The sequence below is a fragment of the Lepidochelys olivacea genome (assembly GCF_965140295.1).
Source record: "Lepidochelys olivacea isolate rLepOli2 genome assembly, chromosome: 17".
Classification (NCBI taxonomy): domain Eukaryota; kingdom Metazoa; phylum Chordata; order Testudines; family Cheloniidae; genus Lepidochelys; species Lepidochelys olivacea.
The window spans coordinates 22,503,678-22,531,631 of record NC_140427.1 but is presented as its reverse complement, the minus strand read 5'-3'; the positions used below and the strand labels follow the sequence as shown (position 1 = coordinate 22,531,631).

The 27,954-nt window shown below is 42.3% G+C and overlaps 1 protein-coding gene across 2 annotated transcripts in view; it reads left to right on the top strand.

Annotated features, from left to right (window-relative positions):
* Positions 1-27,954, top strand: part of BAZ1B (bromodomain adjacent to zinc finger domain 1B) — an 89,838-nt gene that overhangs the window by 14,759 nt on the left and 47,125 nt on the right. The window contains exons 4-7 of one of the 2 annotated variants that reach the window (XM_084650707.1): positions 73-271; positions 13,030-13,151; positions 14,804-15,001; positions 20,024-21,719. In XM_084650707.1, the coding sequence (XP_084506833.1) occupies positions 73-271; positions 13,030-13,151; positions 14,804-15,001; positions 20,024-21,719 (2,215 nt within the window). The remainder of the gene's footprint in view (positions 1-72; positions 272-13,029; positions 13,152-14,803; positions 15,002-20,023; positions 21,720-27,954) is intronic. The other variant, XM_084650708.1, reaches the window with a different exon arrangement.

The window sequence follows — 27,954 nt, the reverse complement described above, 5'->3', positions numbered from 1 at the left end:
AAGTGTTTAAAAAGCTGATCAGCTAGTATTACCTGCCTAGTTACTGTTTTTTTGATGCATTTTTCTGCTCAGGTTGGAAAAGAGAAAATGCTGCCGGTAAAAATTGTGAAAGTACATCCATTGGAGAAGGTGGATGAGGAGGCTGCTGAGAAGAAATCGGACGGAACATGTGATTCCCCATCCAGTGACAAAGAGAACTCCAGTCAGGTAGCCCAGGACAACCAGAAAGAGTCAGTCCTGAAGGAGGATGACAGCAGAAGAGAGATTATGAGTGAGTAACAAGACAGCCTACTTTTAAGGGGTTGTGGTTTCGGGGCAAAGGGGAAGCACAAACCCAAATGCCCTCAGGCCTGGGTTATGAAATACTGTACATGCTCTCTGAAGAGCACTGTGTCGATCTTCTCACTCAATGTAACCAGATACATCACTAGCTGTCACAGTTTTGGTGTAGTTGTAATGGAATTAAAAAGCACTGAGTCACAGAAATCAACATGTGCTTAGATTTGCCTTTGTCCAGTATAGTCATAGGAACCTTTCTTTAGTAGTCCTGTTAATTACAGCATGTGTGCAGTTTCTTTAGGACCTTTATTGAAGCTAAGAAAAATTGGGCATGTTTGTCACTGGTGGAGCTGCTCTAGTGGTGGTGATGATAGAAGCTGTAGTATAGCCAGGGCTTGTGTCTTTGTCAGTATGTTTAACTTCACTCAGCATAAGGTTAGATCAGATACGGGTAGATACAACTGAGCCATGACTATGCTGTAGCTTCCAAAATTGCTGCCGCTGGTTGACAATTGTCAGTCTAGAGGCAGCGTTATTTATTAATCCCAGGCACATGGAGGCATACTCATCGCACTTGAATGACATACACCAAGAATGTCGACTACCCAATGTCCTGTGCACACTGCAGCTGAAATAGTGTCACTGAAACAAAGGCTAAGCTTCGCTCAGTTGATGCTGTGGACAGGACCTAGATGTTGCTGTCACTTTGTTGGTATTTAGAGGGAATCATTGAGAGACTTTTCCACTCTGTTGTGGGAACGCTTCAAGACTCTTCCTGTATTTCAACCCCTTGCTGGTACCAGACACTTCTCTTCTCCACTCGGTCATGAAGATGCATCTCATACTCTCTGGGTTTCCTGCTGGAGCATAACTGATTGCACTGGTACTTGCCACATTGCTGTATTTAGGGTCACTTTCTTCATAGTGACCAGCAGACAGCAAAATGCAGCTAAAACCGAGCATTGTCAACAAAAACATTGAATCAGCAGAACTAGGGAATGGTTTGCACTTCTGAAAGGTCAGTAGTATTTAACAAGGAAGAAAATACCCTCTGAGAACAACTGGGGTGATGCATGCTTCGTGATGGGGCTGGGAGTTAGGCACTAGCTAACATCTAAGTGTGGTAGAATTGCTGAGTTAGATTTAAATTTCTGTCAACCACATCGTGAATTTAGAAGGCGTAGCTTGACACATGAGGTCCAAAAGAATGGCTGATATGAGCAGGAGGCAAATCAAAAGCAAGGAAAATTACAGCTGAGCTTTATGCTCTAGAGCTAATTTTTGTTGTGATTTCCCATCCCCGCTTTCCTTCACAGCCCGAACATAAAATCGACCGACCCTTGACTCTAAAAGTTGTGGCTCTCTACTTTGAGTCAGTATTTAGTGTTTTCTCACCTCCTCAATAGGCCTTAGGAGCCATTTCTTTCTTTCTTTCAGGCTTAGAGCTGATTGGAAAACCAAAATCAACTTTGGAAAAATCTGGAGGTTACTATTTTAAGGTTGGACATAAAACAATTTGTTTAAAAATTGTTTTTCTTCCTCTTTCTCTCCCTCCACCCCTTTTTCCCATTGAACACAACAAAATGAATGTCCAAGGCTTTTTCCATGTTTTCATTTTTGTCTTTTGCTCTTTTATAACTCTTGAAAACTTCCTCAAGTTTGGAAAAGTTAGTGTCAAAAGGAAACAATGGAACTTAACACTACCCTCTGTAACTCTTAAGAACTTGAACTTTGTTTGCAAAAGTTTGTGGTTAAGAAAAGGCCACTTGAATGAAAAATTTCAGCCATCTCTGACCAGGCTAAATATCAAAGCTTATGTTTAAAGACACTTTACTAATTCTGGTAAGGTGCTTGTTATTTAAACATATGTAACACCTGAGGCGGATGAGCATAGTCCCCATTTTACACATGAGGAAACTAGTAGCACAGGTGAAGTGGCTTATGTACAGTGACACAGCAAATAACTGGCAGAACTGTAACTGGAACCAGATTTCCCAACTTCCAGTCCTTAGCTGGAAATGGCGCACCTGATGATCACTTTAGATAAGCTATTACCAGCTGGACAGTGGGGTGGGAGGAGGTATTGTTTCATATTCTCTGCGTATATAGAAAGTCTGCTGCAGTTTCCACGGCATGCATCTGATGAAGTGAGCTGTAGCTCACGAAAGCTCATGCTCAAATAAATTGGTTAGTCTCTAAGGTGCCACAAGTCCTCCTTTTCTTTTTATGGATTCTCACTCACTGCAGATAAGGAGCTTTTGTCACTACTGCTGTTTATATTCACACTAGCTCCCTGAGATCTAGTGCAGGTATGTGCCCATAGGCAGGGGAATCACACCCCTAGCTCATAATACATACATAGCCAATCAATTTATTAAACAAATTGCTGCATTAGTAATGCTTGGAATGGGGCTAAAGCGCAGTAATTTGGTTACTGAGGAAGGAAGAAATAGCAATGCTTGTCATTGGGCAGTATTTGGCAAGAAATTGTGGAATATATTTGGTTTATTCATAGTATCATTAAACAAAATATTACAGGAGCACAGAAACCCCAAATCAGTTAACTTCTGTATGGGGCTGTTCGAGGAACACAGCCTAGCCCTCTGTGCTTCAATGTGGCTTTGTGGTTGTGTCAGAAGAGTTAAGACTCCTGAGTTTTATTGTGGTTCTGCCACTGATTCTGACTTTGGTAAAGTGACTGGTCTAATCTCTGTTTAAAATTACCCCCTTATAAAATAAGGATGATGCACACTGTAAATAGGAATCAAAGTAACAGCCGTGTTAGTCTGTATTCTCAAAAAGAAAAGGAGGACTTGTGGCGCCTTAGAGACTAACCAATTTATTTGAGCATGAGCTTTCGTGAGCTACAGCTCACTTCATCGGATGCATACCGTGGAAACTGCAGCAGACTTTATATACACACAGAGAATATGAAACAATACCTCCTCCCACCCCACTGTCCTGCTGGTAATAGCTTATCTAAAGTGATCATCAGGTTGGGCCATTTCCAGCATAAATCCAGGTTTTCTCACCCTCCACCCCCCCCACACAAATTCACTCTCCTGCTGGTAATAGCCCATCCAAAGTGACAACTCTCTACACAATGTGCATGATAATCAAGGTGGGCCATGTCCAGCACAAATCCAGGCTTTCTCACCCCCCCTCCTTTTTTTTTCTCCCCAGGGGGACGGACACACACACAAACTCACTCTCCTGCTGGCAATAGCTCATCCAAACTGACCACTCTCCAAGTTTAAATCCAGGTTAAACCAGAACGTCGGCGGGGGGGAGGGAAGAAAAAACAAGGGGAAATAGGCTACCTTGCATAATGACTTAGCCACTCCCAGTCTCTATTTAAGCCTAAATTAATAGTATCCAATTTGCAAATGAATTCCAATTCAGCAGTTTCTCGCTGGAGTCTGGATTTGAAGTTTTTTTTGTTTTAAGATAGCGACCTTCATGTCTGTGATTGCGTGACCAGAGAGATTGAAGTGTTCTCCGACTGGTTTATGAATGTTATAATTCTTGACATCTGATTTGTGTCCATTTATTCTTTTACGTAGAGATTGTCCAGTTTGACCAATGTACATGGCAGAGGGGCATTGCTGGCACATGATGGCATATATCACATTGGTGGATGTGCAGGTGAACGAGCCTCTGATGGTGTGGCTGATGTTATTAGGCCCTGTGATGGTGTCCCCTGAATAGATATGTGGACACAGTTGGCAACGGGCTTTGTTGCAAGGATAAGTTCCTGGGTTAGTGGTTCTGTTGTGTGGTATGTGGTTGTTGGTGAGTATTTGCTTCAGGTTGCGGGGCTGTCTGTAGGCAAGGACTGGCCTGTCTCCCAAGATTTGTGAGAGTGTTGGGTCATCCTTTAGGATAGATTGTAGATCCTTAATAATGCGTTGGAGGGGTTTTAGTTGGGGGCTGAAGGTGACGGCTAGTGGCGTTCTGTTATTTTCTTTGTTAGGCCTGTCCTGTAGTAGGTAACTTCTGGGAACTCTTCTGGCTCTATCAACCTGTTTCTTTACTTCCGCAGGTGGGTATTGTAGTTGTAAGAAAGCTTGACAGAGATCTTGTAGGTGTTTGTCTCTGTCTGAGGGGTTGGAGCAAATGCGGTTGTATCGCAGAGCTTGGCTGTAGACGATGGATCGTGTGGTGTGGTCAGGATGAAAGCTGGAGGCATGTAGGTAGGAATAGCGGTCAGTAGGTTTCCGGTATAGGGTGGTGTTTGTGACCATTGTTTATTAGCACTGTAGTGTCCAGGAAGTGGATCTCTTGTGTGGACTGGACCAGGCTGAGGTTGATGGTGGGATGGAAGTTGTTGAAATCATGGTGGAATTCCTCAAGGGCTTCTTTTCCATGGGTCCAGATGATGAAGATGTCATCAATATAGCGCACGTAGAGTAGGGGCTTTAGGGGACGAGAGCTGAGGAAGCGTTGTTCTAAATCAGCCAGAAAAATATTGGCATACTGTGGGGCCATGCGGGTACCCATAGCAGTGCCGCTGATCTGAAGGTATACATTGTCCCCAAATGTAAAATAATCTACACCAACATTCCACACAAAGATGGACTACAAGCCGTCAAGAACACTATCCCCGATAATGTCACGGCTAACCTGGTGGCTGAACTTTGTGACTTTGTCCTTACCCATAACTATTTCACATTTGGGGACAATGTATACCTTCAGATCAGCGGCACTGCTATGGGTACCCGCATGGCCCCACAGTATGCCAATATTTTTCTGGCTGATTTAGAACAACGCTTCCTCAGCTCTCGTCCCCTAAAGCCCCTACTCTACGTGCGCTATATTGATGACATCTTCATCAATGGGGGGGTGGAGGGTGAGAAAACCTGGATTTATGGTGGAAATGGCCCACCTGATGATCACTTTAGATAAGCTATTACCAGCAGGACAGTGGGGTGGGAGGAGGTATTGTTTCATATTCTCTGTGTGTATATAAAGTCTGCTGCAGTTTCCACGGTATGCATCCGATAAAGTGAGCTGTAGCTCACGAAAGCTCATGCTCAAATAAATTGGTTAGTCTCTAAGGTGCCACAAGTACTCCTTTTCTTTTTGTAAATAGGAAATTTAACATTGTAAAGTGCTTTCAAATTATCAAAAGTGTTGAGCATATAATTCCATACAAAATAATCTCTTAATAGAAACGGTAAGAGTACACCTTTAAATTCCAAATATTAAGCAACTTTAATTCTGCTCTCTTGTGTGAATGCACAATATTCTTTTAATTACATGGCTGATGCATTGTATGAGAAATAGTAACAATGCAATTTTTTTACAATTTTAGATACCCATGTGTATGTTATAATACTTAGCAGAGTTCCAGAGTCCTTGAAAATAAATATGAAATGCTTACTGTACTTATACAACACACTATAGATGTAGTAATGAAAATGTCTGGTATATATGCCAACTTCAGTTAATGGCATATACACAAGGGGTCAGAGTAAACCTTAGCACTTTCTTGGCACTCTTCATGCTTTTTTTCGTAAAAGGAATACATAAAGTAGCTTCAGCTCTTGGGTTTGAAGCCCTGCTGCCTTGCAGAGGTTCATGTATAGTGCATGTTGATTCTATAACCTGGATATATCTTATCTGCAGTAGGCATCCCCTGTCTTACAGACACTAGGACGGGGTGGGCAAACGTTTGGGTATGGAAACTGTATGGCGGGCTATGAATGCTCATGAAATTGGGAGCTGGGGTGTGGGCTCTGGGGTGGGGCCAAAAATGAGGAGTTGAGGGTGCAGGATGGGGCTTTGGGCTGGTGCAGGGGAAGAGGGGTGAGGGCTGGGGGTGCAGGCTATGGGGTGGGGCTTGGGATGAGGTATTGGGGGTTCAGGAGGTTTCTCCAGGCTGAGACAGAGGGGTTTGGAGGGCAGGAGGGGAATCAGGGCTGGGGCAGGGGGTTGGGGCATGGGAGGGGGGCAGGATCCAGCAACACTTACCTCAAGCAGCTCCCAGAAGCAGTGGCATGTCTCCCTTCTGGCTCCTCCTGGTCAATGGGAGCTGCAGGGGCAGTGTGCTGAACCCCCTGGCTGCCCCTACATGTAGGAGCCAGAGGAGGGACATGCTGCTGCTTCCAGCAGCCGTGCGGAGCGGGGCAAGCCCCTGACCTCACTGCCCGGCTGGAGTGCCACAGTGGGGCAAGCTGCGGATCCCGCTCCCTGGTGGGAGCTCGACAGCTGAATTAAAATGTCTGGAGGACAGGATGTGGCCCCTGAGCCATAGTTTGCCCACCCCTGCACTAGAACTTAAGAAACCCCTCCTTTTATATATCATATGAGTAGTGCAGCTGGAAAGGGTTCCTAAGGTGTACAAACATTCCTGCATGCCTTTGGAGGTCCACCAGCATGGAATGGGAATAAGTGGGCTGGCCAGTTTAAATAGTCAGATTAGGAGACTTCAGGAATCTGGGAAGCCATAAATTTAAATCCACTAATGTTGGAAAAACTACTTTCATTAGCATTTAAGCTGTTTTATGATTTCTGTGTCCATGTGCACAAGTCCGTGGGGTACTTTTTGCAAGTTTAGTGAAAAAAAGTACTGTATAGTCATAATGCAGTTAAATCAAAAGCAACTTTCTCTGGAGCAAGGCTGAGTATTGCTCCTCAAAGGCTATTTCAAATTGCTTAAAATGAGTGAAACTTCTTAGAAAGTGAGCCAAAAAATCTGAACAGAGGCAAAGTATTAACCTTCCACTTGAAAAGTATTTTCCTAAGACTCACTCTGAGCCACTGGAAACAGTTATATAACCTGAACTGTAGCAGTCACAAAACATTTTTGGAATATCCAAAATATTTAGTAAACAAAAGGAGACCGCTTCATTTGGATGATTTAGGATGTTAACACTGTTTGCAAAAAGAAAAGGAGTACTTGTGGCACCTTAGAGACTAACCAATTTATTAGAGCATAAGCTTTCGTGAGCTACAGCTCACTTCCTCAGATGCATATCGTGGAAACTGCAGCAGGCTTTATATATACACAGAGAATATGAAACAATACCTACTCCCACCCCACTGTCCTGCTGGTAATAGCTTATCTAAAGTGGTCATCAGGTGGGCCATTTCCAGCACAAATCCAGGTTTTCTCACCCTCCACCCCCCCCACACAAATTCACTCTCCTGCTGGTGATAGCCTATCCAAAGTGACAACTCTTTACACAATGTGCATGACAATCAAGTTGGGCTATTTCCTGCACAAATCCAGGCTTTCTCACATCCCCCCCACCCCCATACACACACAAACTCACTCTCCTGCTGGGGGTGTATGGGGGTGGGGGGGATGTGAGAAAACCTGGATTTGTGCAGGAAATGGCCCACCTGATGATCACTTTAGATAAGCTATTACCAGCAGGACAGTGGGGTGGGAGGAGGTATTGTTTCATATTCTCTGTGTATATATAAAGTCTGCTGCAGTTTCCACGGTATGCATCTGAGGAAGTGAGCTGTAGCTCACGAAAGCTTATGCTCTAATAAATTGGTTAGTCTCTAAGGTGCCACAAGTACTCCTTTTCTTTTTGTGAATACAGACTAACACGGCTGTTACTCTGAACACTGTTTGGTTAATCTAGGTCTTGCTGGAGAATAACTTGTACCTGTAGAAGACTTTTAAAATCAGATTGTAAATTTCTAAAAATGTGGTCGCATTTTTAACTCTAACCTTTATTATATGTAGTCGATGTATGCACAGCCAAAAATGTGTCTTAGCATTTGGACACTGTTCTGCTCATTCAGTTCTTTGCTTTCTTTTTCTAAGACCCAGATCCTCCAAGCTATTTAGGCTCCTAATTTCCACTGAAATCAATGGGAGTTAGCTGCCTGAATAACTATTGAGGATCTGGGATGAAATGTTTTGCACACAACTTTCATTGTGCTCTTGAGCAGTAAAAACATAATATGGTAATGTCCCTTCTATGACTATAGTCAGTAATAGACTATTAATGTTAACAAATATTTGTAGAACAAATGCATAAGACCAACTTGTGACTTATACATCCTGAGCAGCCAAGAGTGCCTCTCTTCTTATCTGATCTTGACAAGAAGAGTGTAGCCTCTTCTTTCAGGCCTCTGCTACTGTGTTTTGGGCCTTTCACTTCAAGACCAAGCTAGTGTAGTGTGCTATGCATGGGGGCACCGCCTTTTAGACTCTGGAAACTAAAGCTAGTGCAGAATGTGGTTGCCCATTTATTAAATGGTACTTCATGCAGAGAACACATTATACCTATGCTCTGTAATCTAATCAACAATGCCTCCTTATTAATTCTGGAAGGAGTTTAAAGTGTTGGCTGTTTAACTTGTAAAGCCTTAATGCTTTAAGACCTGGCTGTTGGAGACTGATTCTCTCACCGTGCAATAGTGCTGTAGGTAGAATCAGCTGAAATATTTGAGCTTATGGTCCCCTGGTTTAAAAAGGAGAGATTTTCCCTCTTGTATAATGTTAGGGGGCTTATTCCTTCACCCACTCACTTCCCTGGTCCTTCTCGCATGAACAGAGAGCAACAATACCCGAAGTCCAAAGGTGCAAACAATTCAATGTGTATTGGGGTGAAGTTCCAGCAAGCATGATTCCAGTTTCCTTCCTTAGTGTCCCCCTTCCCAGCTCTGACACCATAGAGCCTTACACCTGTGTCCGTTCCCATTTCCCCCTTTAGCCAAACATGATTCCAATTTCCCCACCCCCATTCCCTTTTCCCATTCCCCCCACACCCACCCACTTCCTGATTGACTGCAGACTATAGAGTAAAACTTGAGTTCTGCTTAGCTATACCTTAACCAATCATTTTCCTGAAATTTAACTAACCAATCCTAACATATTGTAACATGATTATGTAACCGATTATATCCCAACACCTTAATTAGTTTACACCCAGCAAAATTAATTATACAGTAGACAGAAACAATCACAGAACCAGACAGAGATTGTACAGACAAACAATAGCAAAGTGGGAACTATAATGACAAAACAATACAGAAGTGAAGATTTCACATCCCAGCTATTGATAAGTGAGTTCTTGCCAGACAGGATGCTATCAAACTAAGTTTCCTTTTACATCTTCTAGGCACTTCCCTTTCTCTGGAGGTGACAGGCATTATCAGGACAGGAGTGTATTTTTAACAGCCCAATAGCACCTTATTTCAATGGGACTAGTTTGGAATGTGAGGAGGTGACCTGTCGCTTCCCAGCTTATGGCTGCCTCTGTTGCTTAGCCAAAGGCCTTAGCCTAAGAACAGGGCTTCAGACTGTCACAGTAAGAGAAGGACCTTACACTGGCAGACAGTGATTTTGATTCTTTCTTTTATACCTCTAACTAGCCAAGTGATAAGAATACACCTAAATTCTTAAAGTACAGGCCTTTGCAGACAGGCCTGAATATATATCCTAACACATAATATTTTTCTATGAGGGTTTGATGCTTCCCAGGGTTGTGAGGCACCTTGCTACCGCTGGCGCTTAGCATGAGAGAGCCTTATCTATACCTGCCAGGGGTCAGGTCCCTGATAACGCTGGCCACAGGCAACACAAGTATTACCTTCTCTGGCTCTGCTGTCCCTCCGCAGGCAAGCACACACCAACCCACAAGAGCTTCGAGTGTCTCTCTGGAGTGCCCAGCCCCTGTTCTACTCGGTACTCACAAATTCACTACTCCCAAAGGAATAGTACACACCAGCTTACTAGTTTTAACTCAGGATCACCACTCCACTTAACAAACAGTACTAGATGATAAACTTTTTTCACTATAAATATACATAAGAACTCAGATTCGAATAATAGAAAGTAACAATAGTGGAAACAAATGTTTCCATACACACTATAATGTATGCCATGTGTGTATACCATACACACTGTAATGAGTGATCACTTAAGGTGAGCTATTACCAGCAGGAGGGGGTGAAACCTTTTGTAGTGATGATCAAGGTGGGCCATTTCCAGCAGTTGACAAGAACGTCTGAGGAACAGTGGGGAGTGGGGAATAAACATGGGGAAATAGTTTTACTTTGTGTAATGACCCATCCACTCCCAGTCTTTATTTAAGCCTAAGTTAATTGTATCCAGTTTGCAAATTAATTCCAATTCAGCAGTCTCGTTGGAGTCTGTTTTTGAAGTTTTTTTGTTGAAGAATTGCCACTTTTAGGTCTGTAATCGAGTGACCAAAGAGATTGAAGTGTTCTCCGACTGGTTTTTGAATGTTATAATTCTTGACGTCTGATTTGTGTCCATTTATTCTTTTATGTAGAGATTGTTCAGTTTGGCCAGTGTACATGGCAGAGGGGCATTGCTGGCACATGATGGCATATATCACATTGGTAGATGTGCAGGTGAACGAGCCTCTGATAGGGCCTAATCACATCAGCCACACTATGATGGTGTCCCCTGAATAGATATGTGGACACAGATAGTAATGGGCTTTGTTGCTGGGTTAGTGGTTCTGTTGTGTGGTGTGTGGTTGCTGGTGAGTATTTGCTTCAGGTTGTGGGGCTGTCTGTAAGCAAGGACTGGCCTGTCTCCCAAGATCTGTGAGAGTGATGGGGCGTCCTTCAGGATAGGTTGTAGGTCCTTGATGATGCATTGGAGAGGTTTTAGTTGTGGGCTGAAGGTGATGGCTAGTGGTGTTCTGTTATTTTCTTTGTTGGGCCTGTCCTGTAGTAGGTAACTTTTGGGTACTCTGGCTCTGTCAGTCTGTTTCTTCACTTCAGCAGGTGGGTATTGTAGTTGTAAGAATGCAAGTACAGTGGTCTCAACCAGTGGTATTTATACCCCTGGGAGTACGCAGAGTCTTCTGGGGGTACATCAACTCATCTAGATATTTACTTAGTTTTACAACAGTCTACATAAAAAGCACTAGTGAAGTCAGTACAAACTAAAATTTCATAGACAATGACTTTTTATGCTGTTCTCTATACTATACACTGAAATGCAACTACAATATTTATATTTCAATTGATAATTGAAGTATATGGTAAAAATGAGTAGGTAAGCCATTTTTTTAGTAATAATGTGCTGTGACATTTTTGTCTGATTTTTGTAAGCGAGTAGTTTTTAAGTGAGGTGAAACCTAGGGGTACACAAGACAAATCAGATTCCTACAAGGGGTAAAATAGCCTGGAAAGGTGGAGAGCAACTGTGCTAGTAGACTGTTGTTTTAAGATGCACGCAATATGCAATGGTCCAGCAAGGGGATAAGTGTCTCCTGTTTTCTGTCTGGAGAAGTTTGTCTCAAGGCACCTATGAGTGACCTGCCTTTAACTACAAGGCCTAGAGAACATAATTTTCAACATATCTGCATGACTCCTCACACATGTTCCGTACACATATCTCACAATGATTGATGACCAATGTGACACATGCTTTCATTAGAGACCTCACATGACGTTTATTTTGGTGAATCCAGGGATCTGTATACTCCTGTGCCTTCTGCCAGTTGGCATCAGGAGGTCCTTGGGTTACAAAGAAATCCTCAGTTTAGGTACTTGTTCCTCAGTGATATTGTCTACCAGATCTCAGCTGCCTTCTGAGCAGACTGCAATGCCATCTTTTTTCCCCTTTACATCCAGATTGTAAGTGGAGTGAGGGATAAAGGTGATTAGATGTGGCAATGTTATGATTTTGTTGACATACTGATGTTTGGATAGTCTGTTGCTAGGGATTTATCTTTGATATTTGTATGACGTGCTTTAATTGTTCGTGTCGAAGTGTTAAGTTTGTTAAAACCATAATGTTTACAAATAGACACAATGGTGTATCGAAGTCTGTTTCTAGCCTAAGTCTAGAATTTGCCTAGGTACACAAACATGATCTCTTTTTTTTAATTCATAGCAATGAGTGTTAAAAATAAAACTTGGGGATGGTCTTCCACAGCAAGTTCTTTTTTAATAAGAGTTTTTTTAGGAAAGACACACTTATGGCTATTTTCTGGTCAAGAAATACACATTCGAGTAGTTGTCATTGTTCCTTTGAACAACTTAATTGTAGTATGTGTGTTTCAAAAGACTGAACATCTTGTGTTGAAGAGAGCTGACCCACTCAAATTCTCCTGATTATATCTTTTCTCAGAATCTGAGTAACTTTAGAATTCTCACTCACATTTTCATAAGCCATTTAAGACCATTAAAAGGTTAGCTTGTTCTGTACCATTAGTTTGTAGCAAGTCTCCGTGGTGGAATTATTTCCAGAAATAAGTGGTCTGATCAAATTAAGCAGCTCTAGTTGGTTGTTAAAAATAAGCATGAATGTCACACCGAAAACACCACTAAGAAACGAATACTTCAATCTTGTCCTGTTATGTTTAGTACTACAGCTCTTTTGGGATGTGATCATCTACTTTACGCAGGCCATTGTATTTGCTAGGCACTGCTGGGAGGGATAAAGTGAATGGTGCATCTAAGTACCAGTTTCACAACTAGAGCTTTTGGCAGCAACACTGACCAATTTTATCTGTTGGTGACCAGCTCCAAGGTTCTGAGCAGGTCTAGAGGACTAGATCAGTAGATGGTTATAGGCAAACCACTGTGAAGATGGGCTCAGTGGTGGTCCCTCATGCATGTTAAGTTGTCCTAGGTGCTTTACTGAGGGAATTTTAAAGACTGGGGGGGGCATTAAAGAAACATGTGACAAGTCTAAGCATGATCTTTTAATGGTCTGACTGTAGTCTTTTTAACTCTATAGCCCCTAGGTGGGTCTGTCTCAGCAGTGCATCAATAACTGTCTGTCTTCTGGTTGATCAGGTGACCGGGCACGCAGGTCCCCTCGGAAACTTCCTACTTCTCTGAAGAAGGAAGAGAAGAAGTGGGTGCCACCTAAGTTCCTGCCACACAAATATGATGTCAAGCTGCAAAACGAAGATAAGGTGAGTTGCCTATATGAATCTTCTTCTACGCAGCATGACAGAAAAGGATGAAATGAATAACCCCTATGTGCCATCAAGCAGCAGTGAAGATTCCTTTAACCACATTCGGTATTGTATAGAAAAGTTGTCTGAATGGTGTGACTTATGCCTTGGTGAGTAAGCTGGCTGTTAACTAGCTAGTACCTGATCTGTCTGCCAATTGGTTGATGAAACCTGGCCAGTGATATAAAATTTTTTATTAAAGCTAATGTAAAAAAATATAATACACAGGTTAGGGAAAGTGTGTCTGTACATGTGGGTATAGTGCTTAGGTTGTCCACAAACACAAAGTTTGTTTTAAGTCATAAGATACATATAGCACCTAATCAGCAATAACCTAAATTTAACAATACAGTTTAGATATTAGCATTCAAGTATTTGGATACATCACTGATAAAAAGTTGCACAGAGTTGTTTGTGGAAAGCAAAATATATCCAAGTAAAGATTGTCCCTCAGTAATTGAGAATTTAGGGTGGGTTGTCCATTTAGAATATACAATCCATTAGGAAAATATTTCAGTTACTTTCCCAACTGCGCTTCTCATCGGCAGTCTAGCTCAGCGTTTCCCAAACTTTTTTGGCCATGGAACATCTGGTATATATTTACGGAACACTTCTAATATTATTTTGTAGTCGTTTGGTTTTCAAATAAAAAATTGCTTTATTTATGCTCAAATATATTTTATTTTATAAAACAAAGCAAAAATGCAAATTTAAAATAACTTGAACTAACAATTTCTAACTGGAAAGCGGGTATAAACTAGTACAAAATTCAAGTGCAAGACCCTTTTTTTAATTACGATTCTTTCACAGAACACCTATTCACATTTAGCGGAACACCAGTGTTCCGCGGAACACAGTTTGGGAAACACTGCTCTAGCTCATCCCTCCTGGTATTGCTTGTAGAAGTGACCAAGAGTAACTGCTTATATGTAACTGCATCTGAAGAAGTGGGTTTTTGCCCATGAAAACTTATGCCCAAATAAATCTGTTAGGCTTTAAGGTGCCACCAGACTCCTCATTGTTTTTTGTGGATACAGACTAACACGGCTACCCCTCTGATGCTTATATTTAATTAACCAGTGATACTTTGAGAGTGACATCATAGCTAATTACACTTCAGGAAGCTCTCTGGTTTGCAGCACTGCTGTATTCTTTCTATCAGCTGTTCACTAGGCTGATCATAATCCTGATAGGAAGGCAGCAAGGACTTCAAACTAATGATTACAGCTTGCAGAGTAACTCTCCTGGTCTCAAAAAGGGTTTGATAAACTAGTCTCTTTAACCAAATATTAGTGATTGGGTGTTGTTGCCAAAGCAAAGTAGTAGACTTTGGCAAGGAATCTGCAACATAAGTTAACATTTCAAATATTTCAGTGACAGTTTTTAGCTAATTGAACATCCCACCAACTTCTTTCAACTCTCAGTGCTACAAGTGCTATTTGTTCTAATCTGAGGTTGCAATAGTCAGGGGTCACACAAAGAAAGGGATGGATGCCTCTTGGCTAAGAGGTGATGTAGTGTACCATACCTGTGCTCTTGTGCTGTGTGGTGTTTGAGAGAATACATAAAAATTGAATGTTACCAATCTGTCTTTGTGTGATGTTTCAAAGATCATCAGCAATGTGCCAGCAGATAGCTTAATCCGTACAGAGCGACCACCCAACAAAGAAATCCTGAGGTATTTCATCCGCCATAATGCACTACGGGCTGGTACAGGCGAGAATTCTCCATGGGTGGTAGAAGATGAATTAGTGAAGAAGTATTCTCTTCCCAGTAAATTTAGTGACTTTCTGCTAGACCCACATAAGGTAAGAACTCTCATTTAAAAATCTGCTTGCAAGGTAGGGCTGGGGGTGTGGAAGAGACACTAGCCAAGATTTTCAAGTGAATAATTTTTTGTGGGGGCTCCAAACTTGAGACATCTTGTTGGGGCTTAGTTTTCAGACTGAAAGCCCTGCAGTTTCTGAAAATCAGCTTCTTTAAGGCAACTTTAGATGAGCACCTAAAAATAGTCCTCTTTGAAAAGACTGGCTGGAATGGGTTTAGTTGGGCTATGGGAGGCCTCAAACCCTCTTAAGGAGTGGAACTAGGAGTGGAGACACTTCATTTGAAGTTAATTCTATTGTAAATTGTGTTTCTCCTTGCCAATCAGTGGCAATTATATAAAGAGCCCCCACTCTTGGACAAGAAGAAGAATAAGTTTAGATAGATACAATATTGTCAGCAACAGATCAATGAAATAAATGTTGCCTTTTTCTAGGTGGTCACTCTTGACCTTCCCCCCCCCCCCCCCAATCCCCTAACCATCCAGAAAACATACGTGTTTGTGAAACACTAAAGTGTAGAAAATTTTGGTAAAGGAGATCTACAAATACTATTGTAAGGCAATGTGTTTATTCAATGAACTTATTTCATTTAGAGGTTTTTGTCCCTGACACAGGGCACTGAAAATCTCATGGCACAATTAGGGTGATTGCATTTTCTTTGCCTTAGACAAGCAATGTAAATCCCAACTGTTGAAGCTAACTTGAGATGTCAGGAGTTTACTATATAGGAGAAAACTATAACCTTTATCCAGTAGTGTGAATTACTGAAACTATCTGTTTATAGTAGTTTAGAGGTTGTAGTTGAGATATTAAATATTTTGGTTTTGTAACTGTTTCCGTGGTCCCTGCAGAATTAATACTTAACTTTCTTATAGTGTGCTGGATTCACAGATCTTAAAATACTTTACAAAGGAAGGTAAAGGTGGGAAATTGAGGTGTAGAGGTGAAGTGATTTGCCCAAGTGCATTAGCACGTCAGTGGCAGAGCTGAAAATAGGACTTGACTCTCCCAGTCATGTACCCTACTTTTGGACCATACTGCCTCTAGAATAGATAATCTATTCTATTATGTTATCCTAGATGCAGGTTTGCCATCCCCTAACTGAGGGAGCTACTTTTGGCAACCCTTTGGCGATTATCACATTTCATACTGAAAAAAGAACAGGAGTACTTGTGGCACCTTAGAGACTAACAAATTTATTAGAGCATAAGCTTTTGTGGGCTACAGCCCACTTCATCGGATGCATAGAATGGAACATATAGTAAGAAGATAGATATATACACACACACACACATTATATATAAGTTAAAGTTGCCATACAAACTGTGAAAGGCTAATTAGTTGAGCTATTCTCAGCAGGCGAAAAAAACTTTCGTAGTGATAATCAAGATGGCCCATTTAGACAGTTGACAAGAAGGTGTGAGGATACTTAACTTAGGGAAATAGATGGAATATGTGTAATGACCCAGCCACTCCCATACTGAATATTCCACTTAGCAGTGATAAAAGGGGCTTTCAGTATTGTGGTTAAACGAGACTCATCCCTCACCCCCAAAAAGGCTAAGTATTGCGCCGTTGCCTCAATATACACCATATTGAAACCCCGCTGGAGCATGGAATTTGCCCTTGAGAGGTGTGCATGTTGGGAAAGTCCTGGTTTTTTTCCTTTATGGAATAATTCTAGCATGGTTCAGACTTAGTAAAACTGCACCCTAGAACAAAAAAGGATTTCCTTACATCTTTCTACTTGCCCTAGTAGGATGGCTCCATGCTCTAGCAGGAATATTTAGGTTCACATAGAAGTCTGGTGTAGGTTCATTTAAAGGAAAGATTAATATAAAATCATTAATTTGCAGACTGCCTCTTAATTTGGTATAGTATTTGGGACATTCAGTTACTAAAAATACACAATTAAAAAGTATTTGACCACCCTTAAATGCTTTGAGTATTCAAAGCACCAAAGGAGGTATGCTATCAATGTAAATAATTTTATTCTATTTGCACTTGCAGTGACTTATCTACACTGCTGCAAGTCTTTGGTAAATAGTACATTTGCTGTCCCTAGAACAAGAGAACTGTTTATGGAACTCTTAGCCCTGGTCAGTTTGAGATGGTATTTGAGCCTGAGACACAAGTGTTGTGCTTATCCCCTGTCAATGGAGGGCCTACAGTACACTCTGTTTAACAAGTGTAGCAAAAAACTTGCAAATCTGTTGCAACCAGTTTTACTTTGGGGTGGGGGGGGGGAGAAGAGCTGCTGTTACTTTCATCCCATTCACTGCCACTTCTAGTTAGTTCCTATGAGGAAACAGTAAAACTGCATCTGTGGGAGAAGCTGAAAATTGTTTTATATTTCACTGTAAATATTTAGGGAGTCCTGTCCATCTGTTGAAATGTTAGAGAATTTTTGTCATAACAGCCAATGTCTGGTTTTTTAGAACTTTTACTGGCAAATTCTAAGGGTATGTCTTCACTACCTCCATAGTGTAGACAAGGGCTAAGAAGGGAAGTGGGGTAGCATACTGTCTGGAGAACTGGCAAGTGAAGACAGGACATAGGAACTAAAGTTAAATAATACCGAGAGCTTGACAGAAAAAAGAAATTGTCAACATTTGACTGTTCTTACTTCCCAGAAATTTCCCCAATATAGATTTGTTTTTTTCTTGTAAAGAAATGCCTAAACCATATGATGATTTGACAGACAACTTGTTGCCAAACGTAGCTACTTAAAAAAAAATCAGTTATCTATAGTTACGCAAGTACAAAAGATCCTGCAGGGACAATGATCTCCTCTGGCTTGACAGTTATATCGAAGTATGGAATAGAAACTTTTTTGATCTCTGGTCCTGGACCAATGCTTGGGGAAAGTTTTTGCTAATCCTAAGCGCATCTGCACTGATACTGCCAAAGTAGAGTTAACCCTGATAGGTTATGAAAGACTTAACTTTCTACTGTGGGTTGTTATAGTTGTTTGTAATCTCGTAAAACATCTTAATCATCACAGAGAATGTAAAGTCAAAATTTTCACCCATGCTGTTTCCCTCTCTGAAGTCTGCAGCTTAAACATACCTTCAGTAAAACACTTGCAGCTGGCCCACATCAGCTGACTCAAGCAGGATCTGTAGGGCTATAAAATTTCAGTGTAGGTGTTTGGACTCTGGCTGGAGCCTTGGTTCTGGGACCCTCCCCTCTGGCAGGGTCCTGAAGCCTGGGCTATAGCTAGAGCCCAAACATATACACTGCAATTTTATTGTCTTGCAGCCCAAGCCCTGCAAGCCTGAATCAGCTGACATAGGCTGGCCATGGGTGCTCTTTTCAGTGTAGACGTCCACATGGCTCTCAGGGTATACCTGAAGGATTTCCTATGTTCAAGAGGCAGAATGTAACCGACTTAAGGGAGAGTAAAAGCAAATGACTCTTCACCCCGTAGCTTGTCTTAAGTGGAAACAAGAGCTGCTTATGTCAGCTGAATGGCACTAAAGTGCCTTCATTGCCCTATGCGGGAGAAAGAATAACTCTGTAAGTGCCTGGGAATTAATGTAGTAGTTAAGATTATTTGAGGACTTTCATTACCACTGAGCTAAGGCCAAGCATGGAAAACTTCCTCCCTAAAGATTCTCAGAGTTGTGGTTAATTCAAACCATTTTAAAATCTGAAATTGTTGGAGGACAAAGCAATCTAGGATTAGTTCCTCAGTTCTGCCAAAATAATGTTGAGTGGTCAGCATGTTCAACTGGTGCACATGCAGTTGTAATATCTAACATAAATGGTTATGATGGTTATCACTAATATGCTGAAAATAACTTTCTCCATAGGTGGTCTCCTGCAGTGTTTATATGCTGTCTTCAGTGGAGCTTTCTGCAATAGGGACACCAAGGGCATTAAAAGAAAACTAAATTTTCATTAAATGGTTAATCTTAATGTAGTAGTAATCATTCAGAAGTAATGAAATAAAAATGCTAACAGTGCTATGAGAAATGTAACTTGATTACAATGGGCATGTTTACTATATCTATTCTGAAATATCTACCTTATTATAGCAATTTTTAGAATGTTGCACATCCTGTATCTTTTGTTATGCTTGACATGACAGAATTTTTCACTAAAACCTTAACTTTTTCACTCTGACTTCTGATGGTTATAATCTTCATGTTATAAATATTATTGCAAGTATCGTGTGTTATTTTTGAGTTCTTGAAATTAACCCATCCAGTGCTCATAATGCACATATGTGACCTGAATCTCAGAAATGCTGAGCACCCAAATACCATTGAAATCAATAGGAGCTGGAGGTGATCACAGCACCTTAAAAATTAGGCTGCTAAACTACCACTGTGTAGTCCTTTATTGGACCAACTTCTGTTGGTGAAAGAGACAAAGGAACTTTCACCAACAGAAGTTGGTCCAAGAAAAAGGCTTTTTGTCACCCACCTAGTCTCTCTAATATCCTGGGATCAACACAGCTACAGCAATGCTACAAACAATTGTGTAGTCCTGTTCATTAGGTAACAACAGTCCTGAACAATAGAACTGCATTGACAAATGGATCACTCCAAGGGCTAAAAACCCTCCAAATCCACCCCGTATCCTCAGGAAAGCCCTTAGAGCAGGCCTCCGACACTAATCTGAGACTTCTTTTTACCATACAAACTTTCAAGCAAACAAATTCATAAATCTGTAAAAACTAGAAAGCTTTTTCATGTAATGCAGTTGGAAGTGACTTTAAAACATCATTGAGGCAAACCAACTTAAACAAATTTTAAAGCTGAATGTTAAATCCTCCCAAGATGGGCTATTAACTGTATAACCTGAGGAATTCTTTATAGCAAATTGAAAGCCATTGTAGTGGTCTGTGTCCCAACCCCGCCCCCCCCTCCTTACCTGTTAAACTGAACAGGGAACTGAACTAAACTTGCATGTTAAAAATAATTATTAGAGAAAGATTCTTCAGACATTGCCCCTGCTTAGATTGGTTTTATTTTAATATCTCTTCTTAAATTCTAGTACATGACTCTCAACCCCTCAACCAAAAGGAAGAGCTCTGGATCACCTGACAGAAAGCCGTCCAAGAAGTCCAAAACTGATGGATCTTCACTGGGCCAGCCACTGAGCCCTACGCTGTGGTGTCATGTGCATTTGAAGAAATCTATTATTGGCTCCCCACTAAAAGTGAAGAACTCTAAGAACCCAAAATCCTCCAAAGAGGAGTTGGAGGAGGTGATGAAAATGGTGTCTCCAGGCAAACTTGGTGCTGACTTCCACATTCCTAAGAGGAGCCGACTAGGGAAGGGCAGCGACAAATCCTTAGACAAGAAACAGAAAGGCAAAAGGGTTCTGAATGGGCAGAAGTCCCCTGGGAAATCAAAATCACCTAGGAAAGGTCTGAAGAATCCCAAGATGAAACTGAAACAAATGACACTACTGGACATGGCAAAAGGCACCCCTAAGGTGTCTAGAACTCCTAAGAACTCAGCAGGGACTCCCAGGTCCTCCAGCAAACCCCAGAAACATCTTCCTCCTGCTGCACTCCACCTCATAGCCTATTACAAGGAAAACAAAGACCGGGAGGATAAAAAAAGTGCCCTTTCCTGCATTATCTCCAAAACAGCCCGGCTACTCTCAAATGAGGACCGTGCCCGCCTTCCTGAAGAGTTGCGAGGGATAGTACAGAAACGCTATGAACTCTTAGAGCACAAAAAGAAATGGGCCTCCATGACAGAGGAACAACGCAAGGAGTATCTGAAGAAGAAACGGGAGAAGCTGAAGGAGAAATTAAAGGAGAGAGCAAAAGAGCGGAAGGAAAAGGAGATGCAGGAAAAACTGGAAAAGCAGAAGAGGTATGAGGACCAAGATCTTAAAGGAAAGAATTTGCCTGCTTTTAAACTAGTGGATACTCCAGAAGGACTTCCCAATACTCTCTTTGGGGATGTGGCCATGGTGGTGGAGTTCCTGAGCTGTTATTCAGGCTTACTGATGCCAGATGCTCAGTATCCCATTACAGCAGTCTCCTTGATGGAGGCTCTGTGTGCAGAGAAAGGGGGCTTTCTCTACTTGAACCGGGTGCTGGTCATTCTTCTGCAGACCCTGCTGCAGGATGAAATTGCCGAAGACTATGCTGAGTTGGGAATGAAACTCTCGGAAATCCCCCTTACCTTGCATTCTGTTTCTGAGCTGGTCCGCCTGTGTCTCCGCAAGTCAGATGTACAGGAGGAAAGTGAGGTTTCTGATGATGTAGATGAGAGCAAGGATTCAGCTACCTTTGAGGATAATGAGGTACAAGATGAGTTTTTGGAGAAGCTGGAGACATCAGAGTTCTTTGAGCTGACATCTGAGGAGAAGCTACAGATAGTTGCAGCGCTCTGCCACCGAATCCTAATGACTTACTCCGTGCAGGACCACGTAGAAGCAAAGCAGCAGATGTCAGCTGAGCTGTGGAAGGAGCGGCTTGCTGTGCTGAAGGAAGAAAATGACAAGAAAAGAGCAGAAAAGCAGAAAAGGAAAGAAATGGAGGCTAAAAACAAAGAGAATGGGAAAGATGAGAATGGGGTGGGAAGGAATGACAAGAAAAAAATGGAGATGGTAAAAACAGAGCAACAGATGGAAATAGAGGCTGAAGATATGATCAGTGCTGTGAAAAGCAGGAGACTTCTTGCCATTCAAGCCAAGAAAGAGAAGGAGCAACAGGAGAGGCAAATGAGAGGTACAATACTGGAGTGTGTGTGAGAGCGGGGGAATGGGATACAAAAGTAATGTAGACAATTCAGTTCTCCATTTTCAATAGTGTTACCTGGCCATGAGGGATCTTATGGCTGGTGTTTAAGGTCTCTAGTTCTGTTGATGGGAGGCATTGTGCAGCCTGCAGGATTTTCAAAACCACAGCTATGTGGTCTTTTAATATTACTCCAGTGGCTCAAAATTTGATGTGCTATGTGTCAGATCCTCTTTCAGTTTTGCCTCTTCAGAAATCCCCCACAAGTACCTTCCAGCAAGTCTGTTTTTGGTGGAGGAAAGTTCTCTTGTGCTTACCGAAATCTGGCTCCTTCCAAGAGATGCAGAAGACCTCTGTCCATGAGCCAATTCCCAGGAATCTGGTCCACTAGCTCCCTGCTGTTGCTAAGTGTACTACTTTACATATTGCCACATTATCACCAGCAGCCCCTGCCTCACATGAGAAACCTGTAAACTTCCATTTTAAAATTGAAGAACTCATTAAAAAATGCTCACTGGGGTGGGATTTGTGTAGATCGGTAATACCAGCACTTTTCATATCTGCCATGTGATATCTTATGTTAACCATGCCATTATTATTTCAGACTTTCATAGAACCATACACTGCAGTTTTAAAGAAGTGTAGATACAGTGCTGTCAAAAGCTGCCAGGTTAACAGCCCTCTGAAAACACCAGCACACTTTTCTTGTTCATTGAGGATTTTTTCCTGAAAATAAAGGATAAAATCATGAGAAACATGCCTCCCTTTCTCCCCAACACTCAATTGTACCTACTTTACTGGAGACTGCTATATGTATACATCTACTGTCTCATCAGCATCCCCCACACACCTGGAATCTGAGAGAGACCATGACTTTGTCTCCAGTTAATGGTTACACAAAGCCTCTATGGTAACCCCTTAGTTCCCTGAATCAAATCACTTACCTTTCCATAGTTTTCCATATTTTATACTAGATCTCCTCTGCTCCTCCGCCATTCCCCCCTCCCCCCCCGAGAACAGTAATACTTCCCCTATAGGCTTCATTGTAGAAGGTGAAAAAGAGGAATGGAGTTTGAGGAATTCACAAGGCCAGGCAGAGAGGCCTGGAAGGGTGACCTTCCTTGGGGCCACTTAGCCCAGGCCACCCCTGTGCCTGGATCATAGAAGGAAATGAGAGAGCAGCGGTTAGTTTTTCTTCTAATGTTTATTTCCTTTTGTTTTATGGCTGAAGTAACAGCAGCTGAACACAGGTGAAAAGAATAAAATTAAGCTCCTGTTCCCTCAAGCACTAATTTCCAAAGGTGTCAGTGATTGTAGTAAAAAGAAAAGGAGTACTTGTGGCACCTTAGAGACTAACCAATTTATTTGAGCATGAGCTTTCGTGAGCTACAGCTCACTTCATCGGATGCATTCAGTGGGGAGATTTATATACACAGAGAACATGAAACAATGGGTGTTACCATACACACTGTAATGAATGATCACTTAAGGTGAGCTATTACCAGCAGGAGGGGGTGAAACCTTTTGTAGTGATGATCAAGGTGGGCCATTTCCAGCAGTTGACAAGAACGTCTGAGGAACAGTGGGGAGTGGGGAATAAACATGGGGAAATAGTTTTACTTTGTGTAATGACCCATCCACTCCCAGTCTTTATTTAAGCCTAAGTTAATTGTATCCAGTTTGCAAATTAATTCCAATTCAGCAGTCTCTCGTTGGAGTCTGTTTTTGAAGTCTTTTTGTTGAAGAATTGCCACTTTTAGGTCTGTAATCAAGTGACCAAAGAGAATGAAGTGTTCTCAGACTGGTTTTTGAATGTTATAATTCTTGACGTCTGATTTGTGTCCATTTATTTTTTTTACGTAGAGACTGTCCGGTTTGACCAATGTACATGGCAGAGGGGCATTGCTGGCACATATCACATTGGTAGATGTGCAGGTGAACGAGCCTCTGATAATGTGGCTGATGTGATTAGGCCCTATGAAGGTGTCCCCTGAATAGATGTGTGGACATAGTTGGCAACAGGCTTTGTTGCAAGAATAGGTTCCTGGGTTAGTGGTTCTGTTGTGTGGTGTGTGGTTGCTGGTGAGTATTTGCTTCAGGTTGGGGGGCTGTCTGTAAGCAGGGACTGGCCTGTCTCCCAAGATCTGTGAGAGTGATAGGTCGTCCTTCAGGATAGGTTGTAGATCCTTGATGATGCGTTGGAGAGGTTTTAGTTGGGGGCTGAAGGTGATGGCTAGTGGCATTCTGTTATTTTCTTTGTTGGGCCTGTCCTGCAGTAGGTGACTTCTGGGTTCTCTTCTGGCTCTGTCAATCTGTTTCTTCACTTCAGCAGGAGGGTATTATAATTGTAAGAACGCTTGATAGAGATCTTGTAGGCGTTTGTCTCTGTCTGAGGGGTTGGAGCAAATGCGGTTGTATCGTAGAGCTTGGCTGTAGACAATGGATCGTGTGGTGTGGTCTGGATGAAAGCTGGAGGCATGTAGGTAAGTATAGTGGTCAGTAGGTTTTCAGTATATGGTGGTGTTTATGTGACCATCGCTTATGACCACCGTAGTGTCCAGGAAGTGGATCTCTTGTGTGGACTGGTCCAGGCTGAGGTTGATGGTGGGCTGGAAATTGTTGAAATCATGGTGGAATTCCTCAAGGGCTTCTTTTCCATGGGTCTAGATGATGATATCATCAATGTAGCGCAAGTAGAGTAAGGACATTAAGGGATGAGAGCTGAGGAAGCATTGTTCTAAGTCAGCCATAAAAATGTTGGCATACTGTGGGGTCATGCAAGTACCCATAGCAGTGCCGCTGATTTGAAGGTCTACATTGTCCCCAAATGTGAAATAGTTACGGGTGAGGACAAAGTCACAAAGTTCAGCCACCAGGTTTGCCGTGACGTTATCGGGGATAGTATTCCTGACGGCTTGTAGTCCATCTTTGTGTGGAATGTTGGTGTAGAGGGCTTCTACATCCATAGTGGCCAGGATGGTGTTTTCAGGAAGATCACCGATGGATTATAGTTTCCTCAGGAAGTCAGTGGTGTCTCGAAGATAGCTGGGAGTGCTGGTAGCGTAGGGCCTGAGGAGGGAGTCTACATAACCAGACAATCCTGCTGTCAGGGTGCCAATGCCTGAGATGATGGGGCGCCCAGGATTTCCAGGTTTATGGATCTTGGGTAGTAGATAGAATACCCCAGGTCGGGGTTCCAGGGGTGTGTCTGTGTGGATTTGTTCTTGTGCTTTTTCAGGGAGTTTCTTGAGCAAATGCTGGAGTTTCTTTTGGTAACCCTCAGAGGATAATGGCTTGTAGAAAGTGGTGTTGGAGAGCTGCTGAGCAGCCTCTTGTTAATCTTCTGACCTATTCATGATGATGACAGCACCTCCTTTGTCAGCCTTTTTGATTATGATGATTAGACACTGTTTCTGCTCCAGGGAGCTGTGCTAGGGTGGCCGGCGGACCTGACAGGGTTTGGTCAGATCAAAATCTGATTTCTGCAGGCGGGGGAGATGCCAGGTCCTCACCTGTGCCAGCCACTACTTAGCTGCGGTCGCCTCCTATCTGTGACAGGTGGCTGCAGCTCCCAGCCCTGGTTCCATTGGCAAGTCTGATCGGGGAGAGGGGAAAGCAGTGAGCAGTGGGGTGTGGGAGGTTCCCGCGCTCTTCCTGGTGTGTCTGTTTTTTAAATATTACAAAGTTGGCAACCCTAAGCTGTGCAGAGCATTGTAGGATCGGTGCAGGGAGAGCACCCAAAATAGGATTGTCAATGTGGAAACTTGGCACTTTTGCAACTTTCTCTCATTCAGTCACAAATGTGTAATTGTTTAATAGAGATGTAGCTAGGGAAATGCAGCACTGTGTCTCGGGTGGAAATTTCCTTCACCACCATAAAGGCTAGAAACCTATGGAGAGTTTGTTTTAAATTAAGCTGAGATTCAGGAGCAAATCATACAGCCTGTTAAGGCCCTGTCCAGATCTGTTGCCATCCCTTGAGGTTCTATGCTGTCCCCATAGGAGACCCCTTCTGGTCCTATGGCTTCTGCTGCTACCTCTGCTAATGCTAAGCCTGCTGCTCCGCTCCCCATTCTTCAACAACCACTTTGATGTCATCTTTTGGTTGTCTCACCACTCTCTGAAACTGTCGCTTGGTAACTGAACTCAACTTTCCTCAGAAGTAGCCTCCTTCTGCATCATCTTTGACAACTTCACTGTCCTTGCTGTCTACTTGTCTTGCAGCCTCTCACCTTTGTGAAGTGCTCTACTCTGCATCCAGCTTTTTGTCAGTCCTGTTGCTGCTGACTTATCACTAAAAATTTGTAAAACAAAAAACAGGGTGGTGGCTTCTGTCACCCCAGTTTTTGCCATGGTTGTCAGTTTTAGTGTCAACATCTATAATTAGAGGAGAGGGCATGAGGCTCCTATTCCTTGCTGACTGGTTCAAAACCTACTTTGTGAGGAAGCTGTCAACCAGGAGCCATCTTTATGCTATGTGGCTTCAAACAGGAAAGAAAACCTGTTTGTTTTGTGGATGTTGCATTTAAAGTGAAAGTTGTTCTTACCAAAAACAGTCACACTGGAAGACAAGTGTTTCTGTTGCTTGGTATATCCATCTGTTTTTGAGTAGGAACATTTTCGCCCCCTATGTAAAATTTCGTGTTCATTATTAGCTCTTAATCTGAAAATCCAGTTATAAACTGAGCAGTGTGTGAGTTATTTGAGCATGAAAAGATATCTTGGATAATCATGCACTTCAGATGAGAAAACTCAGCTTAAAAGGAGGAGGAATGTGGCACATGAATGGAAGTCAATAGATCCAAGTTCTGTTCTTAGCTCTGCCACAAGTAGTAGTCTTTGTTTCTCAATCATTAAAATGGGAATAATATATTCCCTATCTCATAACTGTGTTAAGCTTTACTCTTTTTATCATTTGTAAAGTGCTGAGGTATCGTGAAGGATGCCATAGATGTTACCTACAAATGACTTTGCTGTTTGCATTCTAATTTAAATGGCCCAACTAGGCATTGGAGGTAACATTTTTCAGAGAATAGGGAAATTAAGTACTATTATACAACTTGCATTGCTGTGTTGTGATTGGAGGGAGTTACCAACAGGACAGAATCCTTGCAATCTGATCTGACTTCTTTAAAAATGAGTTTCTATGCTTTGAGGAAAGTGACAGAAATCTTCAAGACCTCAAAGTGCAGAAACTGCTCTTCCCATCATATAGGACATTCCCTGTCCTTTCTAATCAGTCAGACATAAGAAGTGACAGGACTCAAACTTCCCAGGCATGTACAGGCCAGAAGGCAGAACCTACCAGTCATACCTTGATATGGAGAATGAGTTGGATGCCCACCAATTAGCTTCCTGAGCAATACTTTAGTGAGAAGTCCAGCACCCACCAGAGCTGCTGGGATTCTTGGGGACAGCACCCCTGTATGGGCTCCATCTTTTTATTAACATCTGACTGATAGGCACCTCATAAACTTTGCTGCCTTTCCTGTCTTCATCTGACTACTAGAAGGGAGAGAGCTTCATCTCCCCACCAAATCTGTTTCTCCCCCTTACCCCACAGAGCATTCTGGCAGCAGCAATGAGAGATTCTTCCTTCAAAATATGCCTTTCTCAGCTTTCCCAAACAGCAAAAGATTAAATTGATGACTCATTTTGGTGTCACTAAGGCCCATGTGGTTCTGGGTAGCAGCAATGAAACTGATCAGAATGGTCAGTTGCACTGTGTTGGTTGGGAAAGCTCTGAGCAGGGACAGAGGCACTGGAGCTGTCTGCAGGCTCAGGAACAAATTGCATTCATTGTATGTTCAGGTGCCATTTGGAGGTTTTCTTTGGAATCTTAAGGGCTGGAAGTGTAATTTTTTGAGCTTAAATTCAGTAGAAATTGGTGGTGTGGGTTCTGACAAACTAGCCATGACAAACTTCTTGCTTGTCAATGGTGAATGGAGTTTTCAAACCATGGTAGGGGTCAAACCAAATCAGTGCTCCGAATCTGGTATCATATCAGCAGTTAGGAGCCAAAAGTAGTGCTTTAGAAGTATATGCTGACTCAGTACAAAGCTTGTTCAAGTAACTAGTGGGCTCTGGGAGGTATGATGGTAAATGGGATGTAGTGGGGAAGAGGATATGCTGTTAAGAAATTAGCAAGTGTCAAAGCTGACAACCTTTCTAGCCCAGGTGCAAGCCTCCCCAGTGAAGGCTCCCACATTTGAAACTGGAAACTTGC